Raw genomic sequence first — 26,112 nt, 5'->3', positions numbered from 1 at the left:
GTGGCGGGACTCAGAAGAGTTAAAAAGGGTCTGTGTATGTGTGTGCATATATTTGTGTGTATGAGTATGTATGTGTATATTTGTGTGTATGAGTATGTATATGTTTGTATATATATTTGTGTGTATGAGTATGTATGTGTGTATGTGTGTATGTGCGTGTATATATTTGTTTGTATGAGTATGTATGTGTGTATACATTTGTGTGTATAAGTATGTATCTGTATATGTGTGTGTATATATTTGTGTGTATGAGTATGTATATGTATGTATATATATTTGTGCGTATGAGTATGTATGTGTGTATGTGCGTGTATATATTTGTGTGTATGAGTATGCATATGTATGTATATATATTTGTGTGTATGAGTATGTATCTGTATATGTGTGTGCATATATTTGTGTGTATGAGTATGTATATGTATGTATATATATTTGTGTGTATGAGTATGTATGTGTGTTTGTGCGTGTATATATTTGCGTGTATGAGTTTGTATATGTATGTATATATATTTGTGTGTATGAGTATGTATTTGTATATATGTGTGTATATATTTGTGTGTATCAGTATGTATGTGTGTGTGTAGGTGTATATATATTTGTGTGTATAAGTATGTATCTGTATATGTGTGTGTATATATTTGTGTGTATGAGTATGTATATGTATGTATGTATATATATATATTTGTTTGTATGAGTATGTATGTGTGTATGTGCGTGTATATATTTGTGTGTATGAGTATGTATATGTATGTATATATATATATTTGTGTGTATGAGTATGTATGTGTGTATGTGCGTGTATATATTTGTGTGTATGAGTATGTATGTGTATATATTTGTGTCTATGAGTATGTATGTGTATATATATTTGTGTGTACGAGTATGTGTGTGTGTGTGTGTGCATATATTTGTGTGTATGAGTATGTGTGTGTGTAAGTATTTGTGTCTATGAGTATGTATGTGTGTATATATATTTATGTGTATGAGTATTTATGTGTGTATATATTTGTGTCTATGAGTATATGAGTATGTATGTGTGTATATATTTGTGTCTATGAGTATGTATGTGTGTATATATTTGTGTCTATGAGTATGTATGTGTGTAAATATTTGTGTCTATGAGTATGTATGTGTATATATTTGTGTCTATGAGTATGTATATGTGTATATATTTATGTGTATGAGTATGTATGTGTGTATATATTTGTGTCTATGAGTATGTATGTGTGTATATATTTGTGTCTATGAGTATGTATGTGTGTATATATTTGTGTCTATGAGTATGTATGTGTGTATATATTTGTGTCTATGAGTATTTATGTGTGTATATATTTGTGTGTACGAGTATGTGTGTGTGTGTGTGTGTGTGTGTGTGTATGTATGTGTATATATGTATATATTTTTGTGTATGAGTATATGTATGTGTGAAGTATTTTATGCTTATGTTTCAGTGATATTATATAGCATAGAATTAAAAGAAGAACTCCACTACCTGAGCAGATGTTTTGCTCTCCATCCTCTTATCTCTTAAATGACATAAATTTGAATGCACTCTCCTATGAAAGTCTAATATGTGAAGAAATGAATGCACCCACCTCTAGCCCAAATGTTTAACTATGCATATTGTGATTTTCCCTCTGCCACAAGAGCGGCTGGAGTGTATCTGCAGGATCCAGAAACGAAATCTGCAAGCCACAATATAATGGTTGCTCTCTTTTATGTGTGCCTAGGAGACCACAGCAAAGTTGATAAGATAAACTGTACTCAAGACTTTTCAAGGAATGAGTCCCTGGACAGCATAACAATTAACTTTTTTTCTGGCATGGACATTTTCAGATATTTTAAAACATTTACTATGTAGCTCTTTTGCAACATAATGCTTATTTGCTCATACAGATTATACATATATAAAACAATGACTTTAATATAGGAATACTCTTGCAACCAGTTCAGTTGTCTTTATGCCTAAATTAATTTTATCATTTTAACCAAAATAGGATTCAATCTAACATTATGAAATGCTAGTTTTTATGCAAATCAACTGTATTTAGGGTAATGTGATCCCATGTTCATGTGTTTCATTGCACGTGAAGTTATTTTAGAGTCAGCACTAATTGCCTGAAATGCAAGTCTTTCAAAAGATTTGAGATTAGAAGGCAGTGAGCAGAAGCTTAGATAGAAGGTAATTACAGAGGTAAAAAGTATATTTCTATAACAGTGTTGGTTATGCAAAATTGGGGAATGGTAATTAAAGGGTTTATCTTCTATATTTTTAAACAATAACATTTTTGGTGTTTACTATCCCTTTAAAGAAAAAAATATGAGCATCTTTACGACTAGATTTAGAGTTTGGCGGCCAAAGGGGTGCGTTAGCTACGTGTGCTTTTTTTCTCCCGCACCTTTTAAATACCGCTGGTATTTAGAGTTCACAGAATGGCTGGGTTTTCAGTGCGTTAGGCTCCAAAAAGGGAGCGTAGAGCATAATTTAACGCCACTGCAACTCTAAATACCAGCGGTGCTTACGGACGCGGCCAGCTTCAAAAACGTGCTCGTGCACGATATCCCCATAGGAAACAATGGGGCAGTTTGAGCAGAAAAAAAACCTAACACCTGCAAAAAAGCAGCGTTCAGCTCTTAACGCAGCCCCATTGTTTGCTATGGGAAAACACTTCCTACGTCTGCACCTAACACTCTAACATGTACCCCGAGTCTAAACACCCCTAACCTTACACTTATTAACCCCTAATCTGCCGCCCCCGCTATCGCTGGCACCTGCATATTTTTTTTAACCCCTAATCTGCCGCTCCGTATACCGCCGCTACCTACATTATCCCTATGTACCCCTAATCTGCTGCCCCTAACACCGCCGACCCCTATATTAAATTTATTAACCCCTAATCTGCCCCCCACAACGTCGCCGCCAGCTACCTACAATAATTAACCCCTAATCTGCCAATCGGAGCTCACCGCTACTATAATAAATGTATTAACCCCTAAAGCTAAGTCTAACCCTAACACTAACACCCCCCTAAGTTAAATATAATTTTTTATCTAACGAAATAAATTAACTCTTATTAAATAAATTATTCCTATTTAAATCTAAATACTTACCTGTAAAATAAACCCTAATATAGCTACAATATAAATTATAATTATATTGTAGCTATTTTAGGATTAATATTTATTTTACAGGCAACTTTGTATTTATTTTCACCAGGTACAATAGCTATTAAATAATTAATAAATATTTAATAGCTACCTAGTTAAAATAATTACAAAATTACCTGTAAAATAAATCCTAACCTAAGTTACAATTAAACCTAACACTACACTATCAATAAATAAATTTAAAAAGTACCTACAATTATCTACAATTAAACCTAACACTACACTATCAATAAATAAATTAAATACAATTCCTACAATTATCTACAATTAAACCTAACACTACACTATCAATAATTCAATCAGCCAATCAGATTGAGCTCGCTTTCTATTGGCTGTTCCGATCAGCCAATAGAATGCAAGCTCAATCTGATTGGCTGATAGGATCAGCCAATCGGATTGAGCTCGCTTTCTATTGGCTGTTCCGATCAGCCAATAGAATATGAGCTCAATCTGATTGGCTGATCGGATCAGCCAATCGGATTGAACTTGATTCTAATTGGCTGATTCCATCAGCCAATCAGAATTTTCCTACCTTAATTCCGATTGGCTGGTAGAATCCTATCAGCCAATCGGAATTCGAGGGACGCCATCTTGGATGACGTCCCTTAAAGGAACCGTCATTCGTCGGGAAGTCGTCGGAAGAAGAAGATGGGTCCACGGTGGAGGTCTTCAAGATGGAGCCGGTCGTCATCGGATGAAGATAGAAGATGCCGCTTGGATCAAGATGGTTGCCGGTCTGGATCGCCTCTCCTTCCCAGATAGGATGAAGACTTTGGAGCCTCTTCTGGACCTCTTCAGCCGACGGATTATGGATCGCCAGCCCCCGCTTGGGCCTGGATGAAGATTTCGGAGCGTGGAACGATCGGTGATACCTGGCATGGTGAAGACAAGGTAGGAAGAACTTCAGGGGCTTAGTGTTAGGTTCATTTAAGGGGGGTTTGGGTTAGATTAGGGGTATGTGGGTGGTGGGTTGTAATGTTGCGGGGGGTATTGTATGTTTTTTTTTTACAGGCAAAAAGCTGAATTCTTTGGGGCATGCCCCGCAAAGGGCCCTTTTAAGGGCTGGTAAGGTAAAAGAGCTTTGAACTTTTGTAATTTAGAATAGGGTATGGCATTTTTTTATTTTGGGGGTCTTTGTTATTTTATTAGGGGGCTTAGAGTAGGTGTAATTAGTTTAAAATTGTAATTTTTTTCTAATGTTTGTAAATATTTTTTTATTTTTTGTAACTTAGTTCTTTTTTATTTTTTGTACTTTAGTTAGTTTATTTAATTGTATTTATTTGTAGGAATTGTATTTAATTTTTTTATTGATAGTGTAGTGTTAGGTTTAATTGTAGATAATTGTAGGTAGTTTATTTAATTTATTTATTGATAGTGTATTGTTAGGTTTAATTGTAACTTAGGTTAGGATTTATTTTACAGGTAATTTTGTAATTATTTTAACTAGGCAACAATTAAATAGTTATTAACTATTTAATAGCTATTGTACCTGGTTAAAATAATTACAAAGTTACCTGTAAAATAAATATAAATCCTAAAATAGCTACAATATATTTATAATTTATATTGTAGCTATATTAGGGTTTATTTTACAGGTAAGTATTTAGCTTTAAATAGGAATAATTTATTTAATAATAGTTAATTTATTTCGGTAGATTTAAATTATATTTAACTTAGGGGGGTGTTAGGGTTAGGGTTAGACTTAGCTTTAGGGGTTAAAAAATGTATTAGAATAGCGGTGAGCTCCGGTTGGCAGATTAGCGGTTAATGTTTGAAGTTAGGTGTCGGCGATGTTAGGGAGGGCAGATTAGGGGTTAATACTATTTATTATAGGGTTATTGATGCAGGAGTTAGGCAGATTAGGGGTTAATAACTTTATTATAATAGCGGCGCGGTCCGGTCAGCAGATTAGGGGTTAATATGTGTAGGCAGGTGGAGGCGACGTTGAGGGGGGAAGACCCTTTAATGACTGGCTCCAAATACCAGAGGGCGGTAAAAACCAGCGTTAGGACCCTCTAACGCTGGTTTTGACGGCTACCGCCCAACTCTAAATCTAGGCCTTAATGTTTTTATAAATTACAGCACTAAGCAGTTTTTGGGGACTAAAGTTGGCGTCTGTCGGGTGTTTGAAAAACAAGGCACTGAAAAGTTTTAAATTGTGGTCTATGGGAACTGTGTGTTCCCTGTAAATAAATATATATATATATTTGTATATATGTATATGCTTACATGCATATATATTTATATTTATACACACACATATATATATATATATGTATATATTCATATACATATATATTTAAATTTGCTGTCCATCGCTGTGCGACTTACCTCTTTCACTGCACTTAGGTTCTGTGTATGATGGCATCAGAATGAGGCTCCCATTGGAGCCTACGAAAGCACCCTCTCATTAGCGCAATGTTTCCATGCAATGTGAACGCAAGGTCGCTTTCGCATTTCACCTAACGCGTAATACCAGCGTGTGCTGATATTACAAAGGGGAGCACAAATTTTGCTTTAGCGAAAGCGATATTTTGCACTCCACTTATAATCTGGCCCTAAATGTTGAAAACGTTAATCTATGTCAAATTGTTCCTTGTTAAACATTTTTTTTTTTAAACAAATGTCAGAGGTTTAAGATTATTTATCAGTTACAAAATGATGGACGATAACTCTTAAGAAAAATTTAGGCGCAAAATTCTGTATTGCAAAAGGTATTACTGAATAAACCTTTACAACTGTATTATTATTAGTATTAATAATACTATTAATAATATTAAAACACTAATACAAAGGGGGACATCAAGAAAGAGTAGAAAATGGTAAATATAATGAAGAATAGCAGGACGGTGAATAATAAATAGCATGTTTTGAATTTTTACTTTTTGCTTTATATAGAGTTTGGAGACATTCAGGGGAAAAAAAGCCATTAAATAGATGTTATATATAAACCTTATATTTTTCTCTAAGAACATTTTGGATACAACACATATGTCCTGATAATGTTCTCTAAAACATTCAAAATAGTTCTATAAGTGTGTTTCAAGGTTGTCATATACAAAACACAATGTGACAAAATGCAACTTTAGAATGTATTATATTCTGGCTGTGCAATTTCATGTGATTTGGTTTTCCACTGCAGAGTTTCAGTATTCATAACAAATTATAAGTTTTCATTCTTTGAGCACTTGCCAATTTGTTCACACACAAAAAGTATAAGAGTATAAGATGTAGTTAAAGGGACATTAAATGCAACATTTAAGTTCTTTAAGTTCCCATAAAGAGCCAGATTATGAGTGGAGAGCTAATGGTCACGCACAAGCGAAAAGGGGTTTAACGTAGGTGTTTGCGTGTGTGGGTTTTTTGCTTGTATTACAAGTTGAAAGTAAACGCGATTGCTTGAGCGCAGTTGAAGTTAACGATTGCCAGGTTAGCGTGACCTCAGAGCTCTTAATTGTTTTGCGAAACAAGGAAGTGTCACAAGACACATTAAAAATACATTTAAAAGTACAGTTACACTCATAATAACACCATCTAATAAAAATGATTATTTATTATTATTTATCCATACCCTTATATAATCATGTATGTGTAAATATATATATAGATAGATGATAGATAGATATAGATATTTTGTGTACCAAAATATCATCAGATATACATAGAAATATGTATTTATGAATAAATTTAACATATTCTGCTATGTAAAGAATAATAGAATGTGAAATATTCATATTTTCATGTCAGGTGAGCGCACTTGAGAATATGCGATTGGGTTTGCACGTGATTAGGTTGTAGCTTTTTGCTCTATTGAGTTTTGATTTCTAGGGGGGAATATGTGAACGTGCACGCAGAAGTTTGGCTTTTTGCATGCATGGTGTTAGCACTCATGCGCAAACAGTTTACTTTCAACCAGTAATACAAACACTACCTGACGCACGCAAAAAGCATACTTCTAAGGGCGATAAAGGGACAGCATACACCAATTTTCATATATCTGCATGTAATAGACAATACTATAAAGAATAAGATGCACAGATACTGATATAAAAATCCAGTATAAAACTGTTTAAAAACTTAGAAGCTCTCAGTTTAGCTCTGTTGAAAAAGGTAGCTGGAAATCCCACTGAAAGTGGGAAATAAAATACTCCACCCCTCCCCCTTATTTTACATATGAAAAGACCCTTTACACAAACAGGAGCAAGCTGGAGTAGGTATCTGTCGGTATTCTCCTAAAACTTTGGGGCTTGGTTAGGAGTCTGAAAATCAGAGCAATGTTATTTAAAAACAAGCAAAACTATACATTTAAAAAAAAAAAAAAAACTTTATGGGCTATATAAATAGATCATCCACAAAACATTTATGCAAAGAAAAAATGAGTGTATAATGTCCCTTTAACGCGCAAGCAGGAGCATTAAATACTGATCCACTTGTAATATGGTCACAGTAAATGAAGTCAGATAACATTCTATAGGCTTTTCAAATGGTGTTTCCTAGGAATGCAAAACAATAAAAGATTCTAAAAAAATTAAACATTTATTTTATGTATATCTGTTGCAATGTAGTGAATAGTTTCTAATGCATAAATAAACAAATATTTTAATATATTTAAATATGTTTTAATATGATTCTAATATTCAGTCTGAATTTCACTTAAAATATCTCTAAATGTTACTAAATGTTACTAAAGAAAGTAAAAATATATTTTTAGAGATTCATTTTTTTCTTAGAGTATCTTAAAAACACAAGATGAAAAAAAATTGTTAAATTGCATCCAATTTTCAGAATTTTGTGGATTCATTCTACAGTATGTTTTGCCTAAATGTTAAAGTGATTGGCCTATCAATGTGGTCTACAGGGACATTTAAAAGAGTAGCAGAAAATGGTTTTCTAAAAATTGGCAAAGTGTCCAATCAAGTTTTGAATTGTGTATGTGCGTATAAATGACTGAACAGATGTTTTTTAAGACATTTACATTCAAATATTAAAATCTAATGGATTTGTTGTTTTACCATTCATTGGCAACTCCTGACATTTTCCTATTTGCAATTTTGTTTTAATCTAACATCTACTATAAAACATTTACATTTTTTAATTAATAGTTTTAAGAACTGATTTGTAAAATTTTGAGAATGCTTTGACTTGCCCATGCATAAGATGCATCAGGATGTATATTTTACTTTGTAATAGCAGTGTAAGCATATATTGCTAATCTTCCTCCTTCTCCTCCAGTGCTTGGGTGACAGGTCTGTTTCAGAATCACCACCTAAAAATAAACCCTGGAGCAGAAACTGCTTGGGGCTCCTCAATCTTAGTCTGAACCTGGGCCCACTAGGTTTTAGCTCCAAAATGTCTTACTGAGCCTTTTAGGAAGTCTGTTATCTAGCCAGCTACTGTAAAAGACTAGATTTCATTCAGCTGTGTACCATTGCACAGCTGAGCTAACAGATGTGTCTTAGCTAATTAACTGATCACCTATAATTTACCTGCCCGCCCTGGTATTTAGTTATTTGTGTATCCTGTCTGGTGATGCTAGAATTTGACCGACTGCATGCTTGACTTGTCTGTTGGTTTGCCACCTGCCCCTGAACATTGGACTTCCCTTGACATGTCTATGTCTCCGACCCTGTGTCATGGTGTTTGTTCTAGTTCTCAGTTTATAATATTACTTACTAATTACTTACTAATATTGCTGAACTGTTATCAGTTCCTGATCTGCTATCACAGCCTCTAACAAGACTTCTGCTATATGTTTTCAGCTAATCTGGCAATCCTGCCCCATAATACTTCCTCTGTTGCACCACAGCCTTTGCCAAGATGATTATGCTTCTGCTTATCTTTCAGCGATGCCATTCAGTACTAGTTCTGCAGTACCACTTCCTCTGCCAAGTGACTTGCTGCTTTGCTCCAGTGTTACAACTACCAGCTGTGTAGTATTATAATTTGACCTAGACCTCTGTACCCTGCTCTTTTTTATTTGGGTATTAGGAAGTTTACTCTTTAACCAGAGGTATTATATTACCTGTTCTCCAGTTAAGTATGAATGTGATACTTATCAGACCTTACTTGTTAAAAGGGTGGAAAGGTCAAAACTAAAATGTGTCTGGGTGCATTTAAAGTTTAATTTTTTTTACAAGATACTTCCATTAGCAAAAATGCTTCTAGTAAAAAATATTACTTTTATTCAGTAGCATAGGCTCATATGTCTTGAGTGCCCCATGCACCAGAATTTATACACCACACCTACTCAGAGAGTGAGCCGTTGATACAATACATACCACTGCCTACTCTCAGAGAAGGCATGGCCTTTGAATCCCAATCATTTAGTCACACATAGCATATGTGCGTATGCCACTGCACCAGAAATAGTGGCATTATACTTAAAAAATGCTTCTATTTAAAATTGAAATGTTTCAATGCACATTTCAATGTTGACCTTTCTATCAATTTAAGTTCTGACTGTTGCTTCCAACTCTCCTATCTAGTCCCCCCTCATACTGCAGTATTGAGCTTTCTTGTCTTTGACATCTAACAGTGTGATGATAAACTGTATATGTAAGTAACTGACTTACTATGTATCTGCTACCTTTATACAATAAACTTTATTTATTATGGGACCATTGCTGTACTTATTTAAAAATGGCCAGGAGAGGTAAGCTGAAGAAGGATGCTCAGAAGCCTTCCAAAGCTGCTGCAGCAGCATTACTTGGCTCTCCACTACCACACATGAGGTCGCTAAACATAACCAAAACCTCAACCTTACATTAGGCTTCAAGGCTTTCTTAATAAAGTTATGCAGTGAATAAGTGTTATGTGCATTAGTTGAATGCATGTTTATTGTGCCCATATGAGACATGCTCTGTTATAATATTTGGAATGCTCTGTTATAACAAATTTATAATATTTAAACAGAAAAAAATTACAGACATTGAATTCAAAGTTGTTGCTGCTACTTGATACCTGTGGAGCAGGATAATGAGAAATGACATGATTGGGTTTAATCTTTGACCAAAGGGAAAATGCTATGGTCAAGACAAGCCCAAAGACAAAGGTTTGGGGGAATGGAAACAAAAGAAACAAGAGTTTTTGCAAACTTGTGTGCATGAGGCTCCAGGCTAATATTTACATTAAAAAAAAATATTTTCTCAATGTTTTGAACTTTTAAATAAAGTTTGAATTTTGTTAAATTATATCATAGGTATCAATAGATCTGTGAATATGTTAACTCAATTTAAACAGGGACAGAGTTATGTTGCTTCCTTTCTGATTCTTATATATAATTTACTCAGAGTAAAATATTGTGCCACTAAGTGTTGAGAAATAAGGGACTCATACATATAGCTATTACATTCAAATCTGAGCTGATTTGGAGAAGTTGCTTTGAGATACCCAGAAAAAAGGGAGATAAAATAGTACAGGTAACAACAGTATAGGTAACAATTCTCCATTTGATTCTTAATCTTTAAAGGGACAGTCTGCAGACTGTTCCTATAAGAGTAAATTAAAAGAAATGTATATTTAGAGAAAATAAGTGGGAAATAATTTGCCTGTGGAAAATAACTATATTAGTCTTTGCTCAAAATATATATAGTAGTCCACACACTAAAGATAATAAAAACAAAGACACAAGGAAGAGATACGGTGTCATAAATCTATGTACTTTAACAGAAATATAATCCACTGAGACCTGAAATGTGATACCACCTGTCTGTAAGTTTATTAATAGCTTTGACTGGCTAACCAGAAAAGAGGAAAACTGATTCAATTATAACCAACAAAATCCTCCATCTTTTATGCCAACCAGGGGGATATTAGACTTCTCTTTTGAAACTGATGAGACCATGGGACCAATTTATTATTGCCTGGTACACATGATACTCTGCAGCGTATCATGTCCACCAGATATCGCTGAATGCGGACAGCGTATTCAGTATTGCACAAGCAGTTCACAGTGCTTGTACAATGCCGGCCCCTGCAGATTCGCAGCCAATCGGCCGCTAGCAGGGGGTGTCAATCAACCCGATCATATAGGATCGGGTTGATTGCTGTACACCGCTCAGAGCCGAGCCTGAAGGCTCACACGGAAACAGGGCAAGATGGCTCCATTCAGGTCATCATAAATCAGCCCCTATGCCTTTTAAACTGTATCCTCCTCTCTTTGTGGTCTTCCCCTTCCTAAAAAGCATAGGTAATGTACACAAAACACCCACAATTGAGCAAAGGGACTTAAAGGGAAAGTACATACCAATTTCCATATATCTGCATGTAATAGACAGTATAAAGAAGAATATGCACTGAAACTGATCTAAAAACCTATTATAAAACCTTTTATAAACTTACTTAGTAGCTCCCAGTTTAGCACTGTTGATGAGGTTAGATTGGGATACCCAGTGCAAGGGGCTGGTGAAACCGCAGACACTCCCCCTCCCCTGCATATGAAAAGACCCTTTACACAAACAGGAGCCAGCAGGAGTCTTTAAACATGTGTATACATCTGACAATTTGGGGCTTGGTTCGAAGTCTGAATATCAGCACAATGTTATAAAAAAATAAGCAAAACTATACGTTTGTTACAAAAACACTCCCAGGTGTACTATATAAATGGATCATCTACATAACATTTATGCAAAGAAAAATCGAGTGTACAATGTTCCTTTAATACTTGCAGTAACAAGTCTTATAACCATATTTAAGTGGTTTGCAAAATCTGGTCTGGTCTGAACTTCAAAATCAGACTGCTAAGTCAATGTGCAAAGTGTTATAACGGCAAATTCCATACTTTTATCATGTATATAAATGAGCGCTATTTAAAGATGCCAAAAATATTTTGTTTGCATGGAAAATGTTAACTGGAAGTTCATGTTTATATTCTTGTTTTAAGTGTATTTGTTAATTACACATTTTTAGCAAAATATTATAACAATCCCGAACAGACATAAAAGCAGTGACCTTTTAAATGAAGATCTAAAATATCTGCTTATGTTAATAACAGGGCTAAGAAATTACATGGTAAGAATGGCAATATAACTACTATAACATACATAATATCACTACTATGTCTACATAATGTGTGTTTATGTGTGTGTGTCTACATGTGTGTGTATTTGTTAGTGTTTGAGCAGAATATTAATAAAAACGTAGAAGGGTGATCATCAGACTTAAAGTTTAATGTCCTTGTACATAGTGTAATGTAATTAAAGTGCCATAAAACAGGTTGAGATCTGTGCATATCCTAAAATGGCTAATTAATTTAAAATAGTTTGCATAAAAATTTCTTTTTAAATTGCTGGCAAGTATTTTAAAATAATTTTCAAAAATAAGCAAAATGTATTACATAACTAAACTGCCTGGAGCAGCTAACTCCACCCCTCTTATCAGTGTTTAGACACAGGCATTGTATTTTAACTGAGTTCCCAGCTTTTAGGTATGCTCCAACGAATAATCGTATTAACTTTTTCATTTTACCAAAATAATACCAAATAATAATACCATTTTACCAAAACAATAAACATAGATACAGCCATAAAAGGAATTATGTGGGGGGAGTTAGAGCTTTACAATTCAGAAACTAAAAAGAAAGGGCTAATGGCGAGGCACTGCAGTTTAAATTTGCAGTAAACAAAGTACATATATTATTTTGTCTCTATATCATTTTGTTTTATGTCCCTTTAACTTACCTTGGAGGTCAAGTCATAAATAATTATGAAATAAAACAGTTGTTCTTTTGGCGGTCAATGCCATGTCAAAAAAGAACTACAACCCAGAGATGCAAAGCATTAATCGCCAGTACAATACAACCAATAAGATTGCATAATCAGGAATACTGCCCTTTAAAGACTCAAGGCTTTCTGAATTCATTTTCTCTGATGTGAAAATGACATCCAAATCTTGCATATGCTTTTAAGACAGAACATTAATGATTGCAGTCCTGGTTCATGAGATTTCCAAACCTCCCCATTATGATGTGTCAAATAAATTGCCTTAAAGGGCCATAGTACCCAAATGTTTAAACACTTGAAAGTGATGCAGCATAGCTGTAAAAAGCTGACTAGAAAATATCACCTGAACATCTCTATGTAAAAAAGAAAGATATTTTACCTCAAAAGTTCCTCAGTAGCCACCTCCCATTGTAAAGGATTTCTAAGCAGCATTTTAGTGTGTTTGTCCTGGGACATCTGAAGGGACTAGCATCGTGCACTGTCATATTATTTCACCAATCAGGTAAAGGAAGTTTACAATGAAATCTCATGAGAGTCAAGTCAAATCTTATGAGATCACAGTAAAAGATGATGACCTCAGCACTGCTGATGCTGATTGGCTGCTGTTCATTTCTTCATTTTTTTTTTAATTTTTTTACCTGCAGCTGGGAGCAGTTGAGTATAACTTTTTACACAGAACTTACTCTGCTGAGCTGAGGATATTGTGAGGTAAAATATCTTCCTTTTTTACATAGAGATGCTCAGGTGATATTTTCCTGTCAGCTTTTTACAGTTATACTGCATCAGTTTCAAGTGATTTAGCATATGAGTATTATGTCCCTTTAATCTACACAATACATGTCACAATCTAAATAATATAGCTACCATCATTTTATTGATCACTGTTTTCAAATTAAAATACATAGTTAAGTATTAGAATAAAGCAGACTTTTTCCTACCTGTCTTGCTTCTTTGATCATCTTCCTAACCAGCTCTTTTATAGTGAGAATATGTCCTTTTGGTGGATGAAAATATAGATTAATGTCTGTAGCTCCAATAAGTCCAGGTGACACATAAGGCCAACCAAGGTCAAGGTTTGGGGCCTCTACGTCTGATTCCACAGGCCAATAGGTTCCCGATGATGAGGTATCATCAGATAGATCGCCATATGCATTTTCAGAGTTTTCTGATGGCTTCTGGATGTGGTTTGTGATATAATTTACTTCCTCCTCAGCAAGGAATTCTGTAGCTCTTTCTTTTTGAAGAAATTCTTGATATGCACCAATGCCTCCCTCTATTAGTGCATCAATTGCAACTCTGTACCATTCTTTGTAGTGAGGTTCTATGTAATTTTCAGATCTGCCTTCATCATGTAATGATGAAAGCAATGATAATGTCTCAATCATTGCAGACATTTCTGGACAAAAAACACCTATAAAAGACAAAAAGCTACATTATAAAATATAATATAAAAAATAATAAATATATTTCAACATATGCACATGAAACCACAGGAAATACATAACAGCTGCCTGACTTTGTCTTTCTCACAATATACTTTCTCAGGATGACAAACAATCTCATTATGTTTGGATCAAACATATGTCACTCAGCATTGTTTGTTTATAGAGTACATTTGCTGGCTTCTTGTTATAATACATGTAATATTGTTTAATACTGGTTTGTGTACCAGTTAATAGGTGTCCCTTACAGGAAGTGATAAAGCGTACACTCTTACTATGCTTGCAAGATGGATTCAATTCGATTGCTTGTAATGTTTGATATTTTGTGAAACAAAATAGTGGAAATTCAAATCTAAGGGATATATTCCATTAAAAATAAATCAAAATTTTTGTGTAAAAAATAATCTATTTAAGGCTTTCTGTAAATATCTTCTTTCATAACATTTTCAATGTATCCTGTTGTTGGCAAACAGAATCATGAATATTACCCAGGCTATTCATTACTTTATAAAAGCTTTCACAAAAGCAATGTAGAAAAGCAAGTTAAAGGGACATTGTGCTCTAATTTTTTCTAACCTTTAATGTGTTCCCAATGGCCCATTTTACCTTATGCAGTGTATTTAATTGTTTTCAAACAGATATGTTACCTTTATTTGTTATTTGAAATATCTATTTTTAACTGTTGTATTCCAACCTACTCTGAAATATGAGTAACAAATATTCTCTCTGTAGAAAAGCTATGTAAAAAAACAACTATTACACAGATTAATCTCCCAGTAGGAGGTATGAGGGAGAGAGGGATATTGTATTAGAAACAGATAGTTGTAAATATTTAATCCCCTCCATAGCATTTCAAAATTTAATGTAAATAACATTAACAGGTCTGCTTTACTTTTAATGAAAATAAACCGCTATTTAAAATACAAAAATAAATATAAAGGACACATTTCCCATAAAGTTAATAATTGGAAGTAAATGTAACAAGTCATTTTGGAACACATTAAGGCAAAACAAATTTTATAATACAGTGTCCCTTTAATCTATAGCATAGAATGTCTTTTAAAGGGGCAGTCAAGTCAAAATTAAACTTTCATGATTCAGATAGGGCATGCAATTTTAAACAACTTTCCAGTGTACTTTTATCATCAAATTTGTTTTGTTCTCTTGGTATGCTTTGTTGAAAGCTAAATCTAGGTAGGCTCATATGCTAAAATCTAAGCCCCTGAAGGGCACCTCTTATCTCAGTGTATTTTGACAGTTTTTTACAGCTATACAGTGCTAGTTCATGCGTGTCATATAGATAATATTGTGTTCACTCTATTTATGAGTCAGCATTGATTGGCTAAAATGCATGACTGCCAGAAGAACTTAGAGATGGGGGAAGTCTGCAGAGGCTTAGATGCAAGGTAATCACATAGATAAAAATTGTATTACTATAACCGTGTTGGTTATGCAAAACTGGGGAATAGTATCTTTTTAAACAATAACAATTTTGGTGTAGACTGTCCCATTAAATGAAGTGCTGCATTAGATATTATTCACTGGTTATTTTAATAAATTACTGAGGTAAGTAGGTCCTATGACAAAGCAGTTATATCTAAAAATGTTACAGGCAATCCATATATATTTTATAGACACATAAATAATGCTAAGTTAAAATGACTTTCTTTGCAGGGGTTATACATGGTTATCTATGGTCAGTAGCACACAAATTACTTGCTGTAATGAATTATTGCAGGGACGACCAACTGGTAGACAGAGGGCCAAGGCTTTTAAAATATTGATATGTGGCCCCATGCCTTAGGAATTTAAAGGTAAGGTAAAGTTTATCACACTACTTAACGCTATGTGTACTAGTATAAAAAAAAAACCATAAGTTTCATTCATCATTTTGAAATTATCAACCGAAATCTACCTTTCTCTACCTTTCAAACATTGTCCATACTCAAATCTTTCGTCTGCCCGACATTTTTGTTTATTTGATCGACATCCGCTTGCTATCTTACTCTCCAATCGGCAGTTTCCCCTTCAGGGGTTTAGCCCATCAATTCCGACGTCACTCGCCGACTGTGCGCATGCGCCGGACTCGACACAACCCACTTCAACCTGTGCTCGTTCGCGAGTAGCGTATGCGCAGTGCTAGCGGTGTAGCGATCGTTTTGTTTTGATTCATTCTAAGCAGTTCAAAGATCGCGCCGCAAGTGTGGGTAAGATATTAAGCTCTGTATGTTTAGAATCAACCGCGACATAAAGAATAAATATCTTTTTTTTTTTGAGAAAATTATTGCTGTAATTGAAACAATCGGAACAATGTATCTGGCAGCGGGGGAAGTGGCGCATGCGCATACGATATTGACTCTGTGAACGGGCATTGCGCTGACGAAAACAAAGGGGTGAGAATGCTTGGTGTAATCAGAGAGATAAACACAGAAGTGGCATGGGGGAGGAGAATTTAATCGAACGGTTTGAAATAAAAAGTTTGGATTACAGGTAAAATAAATAATGTAACACAAAACTAAGTTAGCGACTACCTTATTTTTGAAAATTACTTTCAATATATGGATTTAATAACTAGAAACTTTACCTTACCTTTAATACAAAGATTAGGTCTCTAAGTTAAATTGGTATGCAAATCAAACACACATGTATACATTATTTTGCATAACAAGCAATATTAAAGTAGCTATGACACAAAGTTGAAAATATGACTAATAAAATATGATAAACACTATAACATATTTGGGAGAGAGAAAGTTGCTTAATATTGCATGCTCTATCTGAATCATGAAAGAAAAAAATTGGGTTTAGTGTCCCTTTAAAAGTTCATATTTACAAAGCCCCAAACATGACAGATCTGGGCAACAAATCATATGCACTTATTTATTTACATGTAACTTAGGCTCAAGAAAGATCATTATTAGTTGGTGAGTTGCCCCCCCTCAAAAAAGAGATTAACAGTCATATGATCCCAAATTCGGGGGAGTTTGTGCAAACATATATTTATATAGAAAGCTTATAAAATATGATGTTCATCTCATTTAGGTTTATAAAATAATTAGTTCATATTTCTCTGAGGATTTTGTTTTCTCAAAGTGTTGCAATCTATTTTTAATTACACAATAAGTTTAACTACACTATAATAAAAGTTAAGTTTTAGTCACTAATATGTAACCTTATATACTGCACAAACTATAAGTGCACAAGCTGTATGCTGATTTTTTTTTTAATATTGTTTATTAGCTAAGAGATAAAGTTATGAAAACTCTTCAGTCAAAAAATAGAAAACTTTTAATGAGCTTTATAGTTATAGCAAATGTATGCACTGTAATCACAGCTTGACAGGTTTGTTCAAAAACTTAAAGCCACCTACACAGTTTGGATCCAAAAAAGCACACGAATAGAAAACCATATAACTTGTGATTTAAAGGGCCATAATAGTTGAAAAACTACCTGATCTAATTTGATTGAACATGTAATTTTAAGACAAGCAACCCTACACTACCATGTGTTTAACCCCGGCAAAGATGTTAAACACACAGTAAAAGTAAAGAACCCACAAAGCATTTCTGGTCCAGAGCATAAAACACTAGTTGCACATTTGAGTTATGCAACTAGTGCTGCTGATTGGATTAATGGCAGTTTCTGCTCGGGACCAGCAATGCTCTGCAAGTTCCTATCAATACTTCTATTGTGTCTTTAGAGCATGTAATTTTTTTGACGATTATAGCCATTTAACTTCTAGGTTTCTATTAACATCCAACAGTTATTTAACAATTTCATAGTCATCACTGCAACATTTTAACCCCTAATTGCTCATAACAAACACACAACAATGATTAAACCTCTTAGATACTTAGTACACATCACAGCATTGATTCAATCATCTGAGTGTTCATAACATAAACACAAAACAGTGAACAAGGTAGAGTGAGAAATTAAAGGGAAGTAGGCACAGATCTTGGCTGCCAGTTGGACATGTGGTATCCAGGTTGAAGTGGGAATTAGCTGTACTATGCAAAAGGGAGAGGAATGGCTATGACCCCAGCATCCTGAGAAACTATGTCAGAATTAAAGGGACAGTAAAGCAGACAACCAGACTAGCCCCACTCATAAAGTTAGTATAAAATGCATTCATTTGCCAATTACGGACAAATATCAAGTAGAGTTGAGATCTCAAGTTCTGAGTATTAGAAATTGCTCAATTTTCAGTGCTAAATGTACATGAAAAGGGGGCAAAATAACTAAATATATATATATATATATATATATTGCCAAGTAGTTTCATTACGCATATATAAAAACCGACAGATTGCTTATTCATGTACCACTCATTGCTAGCCAGAGATTACTTAGTGGCAGATAAGGACAACCCCAAAAGTTTTATTTTCAGACTGTGACAGGTCACACATACCTAAATATATTATAAATAAATAAACACACATATATCTCTGTGTGTGTGTCTATATATATATATATATATATATATATATATATATATATTTCCTCACATAGAGGATAGGGAGGAGTTTAATTGACAATGTGAAATACACTTCTGATAAACAGAGGTATCACCTCATAAACATAAAGAAAAAAGTTATAAAGCATCTTTTTCTAGGTGCAACAAGGTAATACTTTAGTGTATACTTTAATATCATTTCTAAAAGAAGAAATTGAAGCAGATGTACGTACATCTTTGCTTGTCCAGTATACTTCTATTTCTATGTCTGTGTAATAGGGAAACTAAGGGCTTGTTTCCACAGAACCGTAAAAAATTAAACCGCAAGCTATCGAAGTGGCCAAAAGTTAAAATTAGTTTATGGCTCCATTTTAGTGCCAGGTTTCCATTTAAATATTTTGCCAGTGCAGTCGCTCTTTTCCTGTAGGTGTAAGTTAACGTTGTGTTAACACTTCAATTTGATGTCTGATTTGTTGAAAATCAATTAGTTTCTATGGTAACCCAACCTTACACTATAACATTTACATTTAACATCTGCGCACCTTACCTGTGTTCACCTCTTAAGGGAAACAAAAACACTTATTCATAATACATATGTTTTATCTATAAGTAAATACTATTATTTATTATAACTATATTTTCTACTTTATTAATATATGTAATATGTATTGCTGCACTAGGCATAGGTCTAGTTTGAATTTTATTTTACATGTAAATACATACTGATATTTCCATAAGAACAAGTGCAACTATTCCTATACATAGGACAACAATAAATATTACATATTACAATTTATTTCTACATTGAAACACTTGCATTTTAAAATGTTAATAGGAAATATGTCTCAAAAAGCTCCTTTTTTCCTCTTTTACACCTAGTTGAGCTGTGTGTAATTTTTATCAATGTATCAACAGCCTCCAACAGTGTATTAATGGTTTGTGCTTTCATTGAAAACCTGGTATAAGTTATCACTAAACTGCTTCTAATACTTTCTATGGGACATGAAAATATTTTTGCCAGCTGAATCATGGCTACCGATTTTGAGGTATAACGCACCATCAGAAGCAGTCAAATGAAATTGCTTCCGACATCATATCAGTTTATCTTCATCTTATCAGTTTGCAACCTCGCGCAGACCTAATTACAGCTCAATGAAAACGAGACCTTAGCGTGATAAAAAAAAAAAAAAAAAGCTTACATCAAGGGAGACTGTAAAATCACAAATAGAGTCATTACTGGACAATCAGCAATGAATAGAAGCTAACAGATCAGTTTGGCATTTGAGAGGATGAGAATATAGAGGATGTAGCAATATAAGAAAAACAATTAAAAATATGACTCACTGGGAGAAATTCACCTACCCCTCACCCTGAAGCAACACCTCTAGCTTTGAGCAACACAATGAATCAAGCACAATCCCAGAAAGTCAGCACACCTTTGGCACTTATAAATGATCAAAGAAACATTGAAAAAAATGTCAAATTTATAAACACATAAATGTCATTTAAAGCATAAAAATGACATGCAATTGTACCGAATGACTGAGTTTTAAAGTATGAATATACAGTAAAAAAAAAAAAAACTAGTGGAGTTACATTGCTTCTGTGTATTTGTTACAGTAATGATTTCTTAGTATTGTTTCAGTTCTCCTTGTGTAATAGTTATGTTTGCTAGTTACTTGGTGAACAAGGTTGTGGTTAACATGATGATTTTTAAAACAAAATGCTTAAAAAGTATAATAAAATCAAATGAAAGATTAAATAGGGGTTTTAAAACAGTCCTAAGATATATACATTAAGATCTACTAATTGTATATGTTTTTATTTTACCATGAATAATGCAGTAGACTGTGCACAAAAGAACATTTGTGTAAACATATTTCATTTTCAATTTTAATATTTTGTCAGTTACAATAATTTTCTCCCCCAAAAGATTATTTAGTTGGATTGTAAAACCCTTTATCGTTATGCTGGTAACAGAGGGCTTGCTTGCTTGCTAGATAAATATGATGAGAAACTACTTTTTTATATATATATTTAGTCTCAAAAACTTTTAGATGGTGAAAAAAATCGATATGTAATTAGTAAGGAATGCACAGGCAGTGATTACAACTCAGGCTTGAGTCTGTTTTTCAAACAACAATGGTGGTAATTGTTAACGTCTTTCAAAATAGCTGCAGGGTCTACGCACTATGTAAAAAAAGTTGTGTCCACCTGGGAAAAACACTATAAAACTTGTATGAAAGAAAGATAAATGTGCAGTACTTAGTCATTTTTAAAAATGTATTTAGATCCATATGTAGAAGTAAAGATTTCACAGAGAAAACAAACTGGTATTGAGAAAGTAAGAGGAGCTAAACTTTTACAGTCACTAGAATTTCAAGACAGTCAAGTCAGATGACATCACACTACCTCAGACAGGGAGTTGTCCACAGCAAAAGACTACTAATCTAGAAAATTGTCCTTATTGGCAAGTGGTAGCACAGTACAGAAACATACTTATGTTCATCATCCTTGAACTTTACTGCATAGTCTAGCTTTAGGAAAAAGAACAAACATTGGTAAAACAACAAAGGAGGCATACCCAAGGAAGTTAAACAAAGGCTTTCAACCACATCTTTGGAAAATGTTATTAGCTATGCCTAGACAGAAAAATAAAGACTTGGAATGCAACTAAGTATCATAGGCAATGTCATTATTTATTTGTTTAACAACCGTTTATGTACATTAATAATTGTGATTTCAATCTGCAAAAATAGACACATAGACAAATTACTTTTTATATCTTTGTGTGTTTTTCTGCTTAGCCAATTAAAGTTATCATGAAAGTATTTTTTTGTATATATTTCTGCATTAAAAGAGGGTATTTTAAAGTGATTGTAAAGTTTAATGAATAAGTGCCCGGTAACTAAATGTAATCTTAAAAACAGGGGCAAATTCATTAAACTTTACAATTATGCTTATTTTTTAAAATACTTACCTTTGCGATATGGTAAACAAAACGCTGATCCTCTTTTTTTTTTAGCAGATATGGCTTTCTCCAATCGTTGTGTGCTCCCTTTGGCCTCCAGCTCGTCGTGAGGCACACAACAATTGGAGGAAGCCGGATCGTCATCGATCTGCTAATTAAAGCAGGAGATGCGGGTAGAGGATCGGTGTCATGTTTAACATAACGCAAAGGTAAGTATTTTAAAAATAAGCATCTTTGTAAAGTTTAATGAATGAAAGTGCCCCTGTTTTTAAGATTACTTTTAGTTACCGGGCACTTAATCATTAAACATTAAAACAATCACTTTAATATGTACAACATATTTGTGTGTGTATGTATATATATATATATATATATATATATAAATATATATATATATATATATATATATATACACACACACATATATATATATGTGTGTAAGGTTTCTCACTGTCCACCAATAGATGTGTGGCAATTGTTCTTATCAGCCAATATGCAATTTATCCTTTTGGCATGATTGGTATATACACATGGGAGCCGATTTATCAGGCTCCGTATAGAGCTTGATGTCCCTTGTTCACGGCGAGCCTTCAGGTTCGCCGGAAACAGAAGTTATGAAGCAGCGGTCTAAAGGTCGCTGCTCCATAACTTGTCTGCCTCTGCGGCTGTGGACAGAAATCAAGATTGAATGCGATCGATTTGATTGACACCCCCTGCAGGGGGCAGCATTGCACCAGCTGTTCACAAGAACTGCGGGTGCAATGATAAATGCCAACAACATATGCTGTCGGCATTTATCAATGTGCGGCAGACATGATACGCTACATCATATCATGTCTGCTTGCACATTAATAAACATCCCCCATGGACTTCCTGATTTGAAAATATTTAAATAATGCTTTTTCTTGCATGCTAAATATTTTGTGAACTTAATGTCCCTTTTTCTAACATTTGTTTATTAACATAAAATTTAAGACAAATAAGAATATCACAACTCATCTTTGTTTTAATCCTTCAGTAACTATTTGGTTTCTTGTTATACTTTGTGTTCATAACAACCTTATCTATAGTTCGAAAGTCTCTTCTAAAATGTAGCTTTTCTAATGATATATTTCTAGTAGATAAGTAACCTAACCTTTGTTTTAAGAGATAATATGTCTAGTTAGGTTATTTTTATATATTTTATTGTATATATTTGTGGGAAGGGTAGTTTGGGGCCCTGTCTCAAAATAATCCTATGAAAAGATTCTAGATGTAAAATCTGAAAGGGGTAGTAAACATTTTTCAACATATTACACATAGTGCAGAATTATATTATCGGGTTCACTGGGATTAGACGGTGAGCCTATGATGCGCTAGGTTAAAAAAACTGCCATGCAGGAAAAGGATGGCTTCACTTTCAAGGTAAGTATACTTTTAGTTGCCAAATTTGGTATTTTCAGGTAATTTGTTGTGTTTAAATAAATCCTATCCTTCTTATATAATTATGTAACACTTTGAAAAACGCTTACTGTTTCTTGAACTTACTGAATACATTAAACTCCAAATCAGATTCTCCATAAATAATATTTATTATGTGTAGAAAGAAATTATATTATTTATTTTGGCTGCTTTTCCTGTAATTGAAGTATGAAAACACTAGGTTCTCAAATGAGACTGCAGCACATCATGCAGTATCCAAAATTGTGACCATGCAACGTCACACAATGGATGGTTGATCAACAGAGTCTCAGTTATAAATATCTGTCTCAATTGGCAACTGCACAGTAGATATAATAAGCAATACTGAACTCTTTTAAAATGGTATGCCCCTGGTGTGCACAAATGTGCAAACTTAGATAAGAAAATAATAATATTGTGTGCTTTAAGAACATTTATTTTACATTTAGATCTTTTACTACTGATACCTACTATGTATACATAAGGCACATTTAACTATCAATTAAAATATGTAGGGCCAGAATACAAGTGAAGCACTAAATATTGATTTAAAGGGACAGTATGCACCAATTTACATATGACTGCATCTAATAGACATTACTATAAAGAATAACTGATATAAAAATCCAGTATAAAACTGTTTAAAAATTTACTTAGAACCTCTCAGTTTAGCTCTGTTTAAAAGGTAACTGGAAAGCCCACTGCAAGTGGGAAATAAGAAACCCCCCCCCTCCCCCTTGTTTTGCATATGAAAAGGCCCTTTACATAAACAGGAGCAAGCTGGATTAGGTATCTGACGGTATTCTCCTAAAAAATTGGGGCTTGGTTAGGAGTCTGAAAATCATAGCAATGTTATTAAAAAATAAGCAATACTATAAAAAAACTGTAGAAAAAAAACTTTATGGGCTATATAAATAGATCATCTACAAAACATTTATGCAAAGAAAAAATGAGTGTATAATGTCCCTTTAATTAAAGTGATATTTGTGCTCCACTGTGTAATACCAGCGCATGTTAAAGTGCGCTGGTATTACAAGTTCACAGCAATACGAACGCAACCTCACGTTGCTGAGAAGCATTGCGCTCACGAGAGCGCGCTTATATAGGCTCCTATGGGAGCCTTGTTCTGATGCCATCAGAGACAGCATCAGAACTTCAGCGCCAGCAAAGGCAGTAAATAGCGCAGCGATGGCAGAAAATATAAATATATATGTATATGCTGATATACATATATATTTATGTGTTAATATGTGTATATACACACATTAACACATAAATATATTTGTATATAAGCATATACATATATATTTACTGGGAACACACAGTTCCCATAGACCGCAATGTAATTGCACTTTTCAGTGTCCTTTTTTTCTAACACCCCACTCCCACCAACTTTAACCCAAAATACTGCCTAGTGCAGTCATTTTATTAAAAAATAAAGATGCTGCCATCTTTATTTTCTAATAAACTACACAAGACAGTATTTTGGGGTCATTTGTGACAGATTTATAAAATTAACCAGAAATCTGAACTCTGGTTAATTTTATGAGCGCTAATTGTTACAGCGAGTTCGCGGTAGCAATAACCAGCCACTTGTAATGGCTGATTTAGCAATCTACTTGTAATCTAGCCCGTAATTTTTTTCTTCTGCATTCCAGAAACTATTCGCATACAAATATCCATATACTTATTTATTTCCTAAATATTGTTACTGAAATGTGTTTAACTTACACACATTTCAAAACCCAACAAAGTGAGTGAAGAATGTGAATCAGCAGATGAACTCTTTTTCTAAAACACGTATTCTCTTGTTCCCCTGGAATGGTTAAATAATGAATATTTACAGATGTCTGTGAACTTTTAACAGAGAGCTCTTTACAAAACATTCCTCTTTTAAAACTAATATTATTGCAGTAATGCACAAAATTGTTATCACTAAAAATATAGCAGGGATTTCAAAGTACTGTTAAAAATAAAAAGTAATGTACTGCAAACAAAATAAAAATCTATTAATTTGTCGTCTGTCTGTCTATATCTATCTATCTATCTATCTATCTATCTATCTATCTATCATCTATCTATCTATCTATCTATCTATCATCAGTATTGGAACATAAACAGGTTTTGAGAGAGATAGACAGGCAATTCTGATAATATAAAGTTAAATGTGTGTCCTACTCAGACAATTACAGCATGAATAGAAGTAAACCATTAAACAGTTATTGCAAAATAATGATTATATCAGTTCAGTGTTTGAAACACAGCTTTGTTTTGGTCTATTGCTTTGAATGCTGAAATAATTGTTCAAAATTAGGAAGTAGAAAAAAGGTTTCCAACTCCACTTTCTCATTGTAGTTGTAAAGATGTTTTTAATGTAAAAGTTTGAACTACTGTTTAAATTGTCCACAGTATATTGGCAAAGTGTTACCCTGCAGTATATTTATACTAAAGTCAATAAAAAAGACCCATTACTCACCATTCAATGTGAAAGTTCAGGAAGTGCAGCCAGAGAGAGAAAGAGAGAGACGTGCTGTTGAAGCAGAAAATCCTAATGTGTTAGAACTGTATGGGAGGAATGAAAGAAACGAGATTGGGTTTGGCATGTCTTTGTGAAAAGAGCTATTGGCAGGCAGGTGTGTTAACCTGTTGTAACATGCAAATGATTTGTCATATGAAACCATCTGAAGTATAGGAGCTGTGCAAAACCTGTTTAAACTAAAAGCCCAGCCCTTCTGAGGTAAAGTACAATAAAAGGCCAGACATTACAGGAGTTCTCACTGTGCAGCTCATGACAGTGATACCAGAGGTGGGAGGTATAACACTGTTACAGATATGGTACCAGTGTTTACTTGCCACCAAAAACAGCAGTGTGTGTGAGTCTATATGACACAAAGAATAGCACATAGAAAGCTCTAT

At 33.8% G+C, this 26,112-nt stretch overlaps 1 protein-coding gene across 1 annotated transcript in view; it reads right to left on the bottom strand.

Annotated features, from left to right (window-relative positions):
* Window positions 1-25,827, bottom strand: part of FAM83B (family with sequence similarity 83 member B) — a 199,640-nt gene extending 173,813 nt beyond the window's left edge. Inside the window, exons 1-2 of the mRNA XM_053710396.1 lie at window positions 25,673-25,827; window positions 13,826-14,298 (exon numbers count right to left, since the gene is read on the bottom strand). Of these exons, the coding sequence (XP_053566371.1) occupies window positions 13,826-14,281 (456 nt within the window). The 5' untranslated portion in view covers window positions 14,282-14,298; window positions 25,673-25,827. The remainder of the gene's footprint in view (window positions 1-13,825; window positions 14,299-25,672) is intronic.
* Between the last annotated feature and the right edge of the window lie 285 nt (window positions 25,828-26,112).

The sequence above is a fragment of the Bombina bombina genome, chromosome 4 (genome assembly GCF_027579735.1).
Source record: "Bombina bombina isolate aBomBom1 chromosome 4, aBomBom1.pri, whole genome shotgun sequence".
Lineage (NCBI taxonomy): Eukaryota > Metazoa > Chordata > Amphibia > Anura > Bombinatoridae > Bombina > Bombina bombina.
This window is presented reverse-complemented; position numbering and strand designations above follow the sequence as displayed.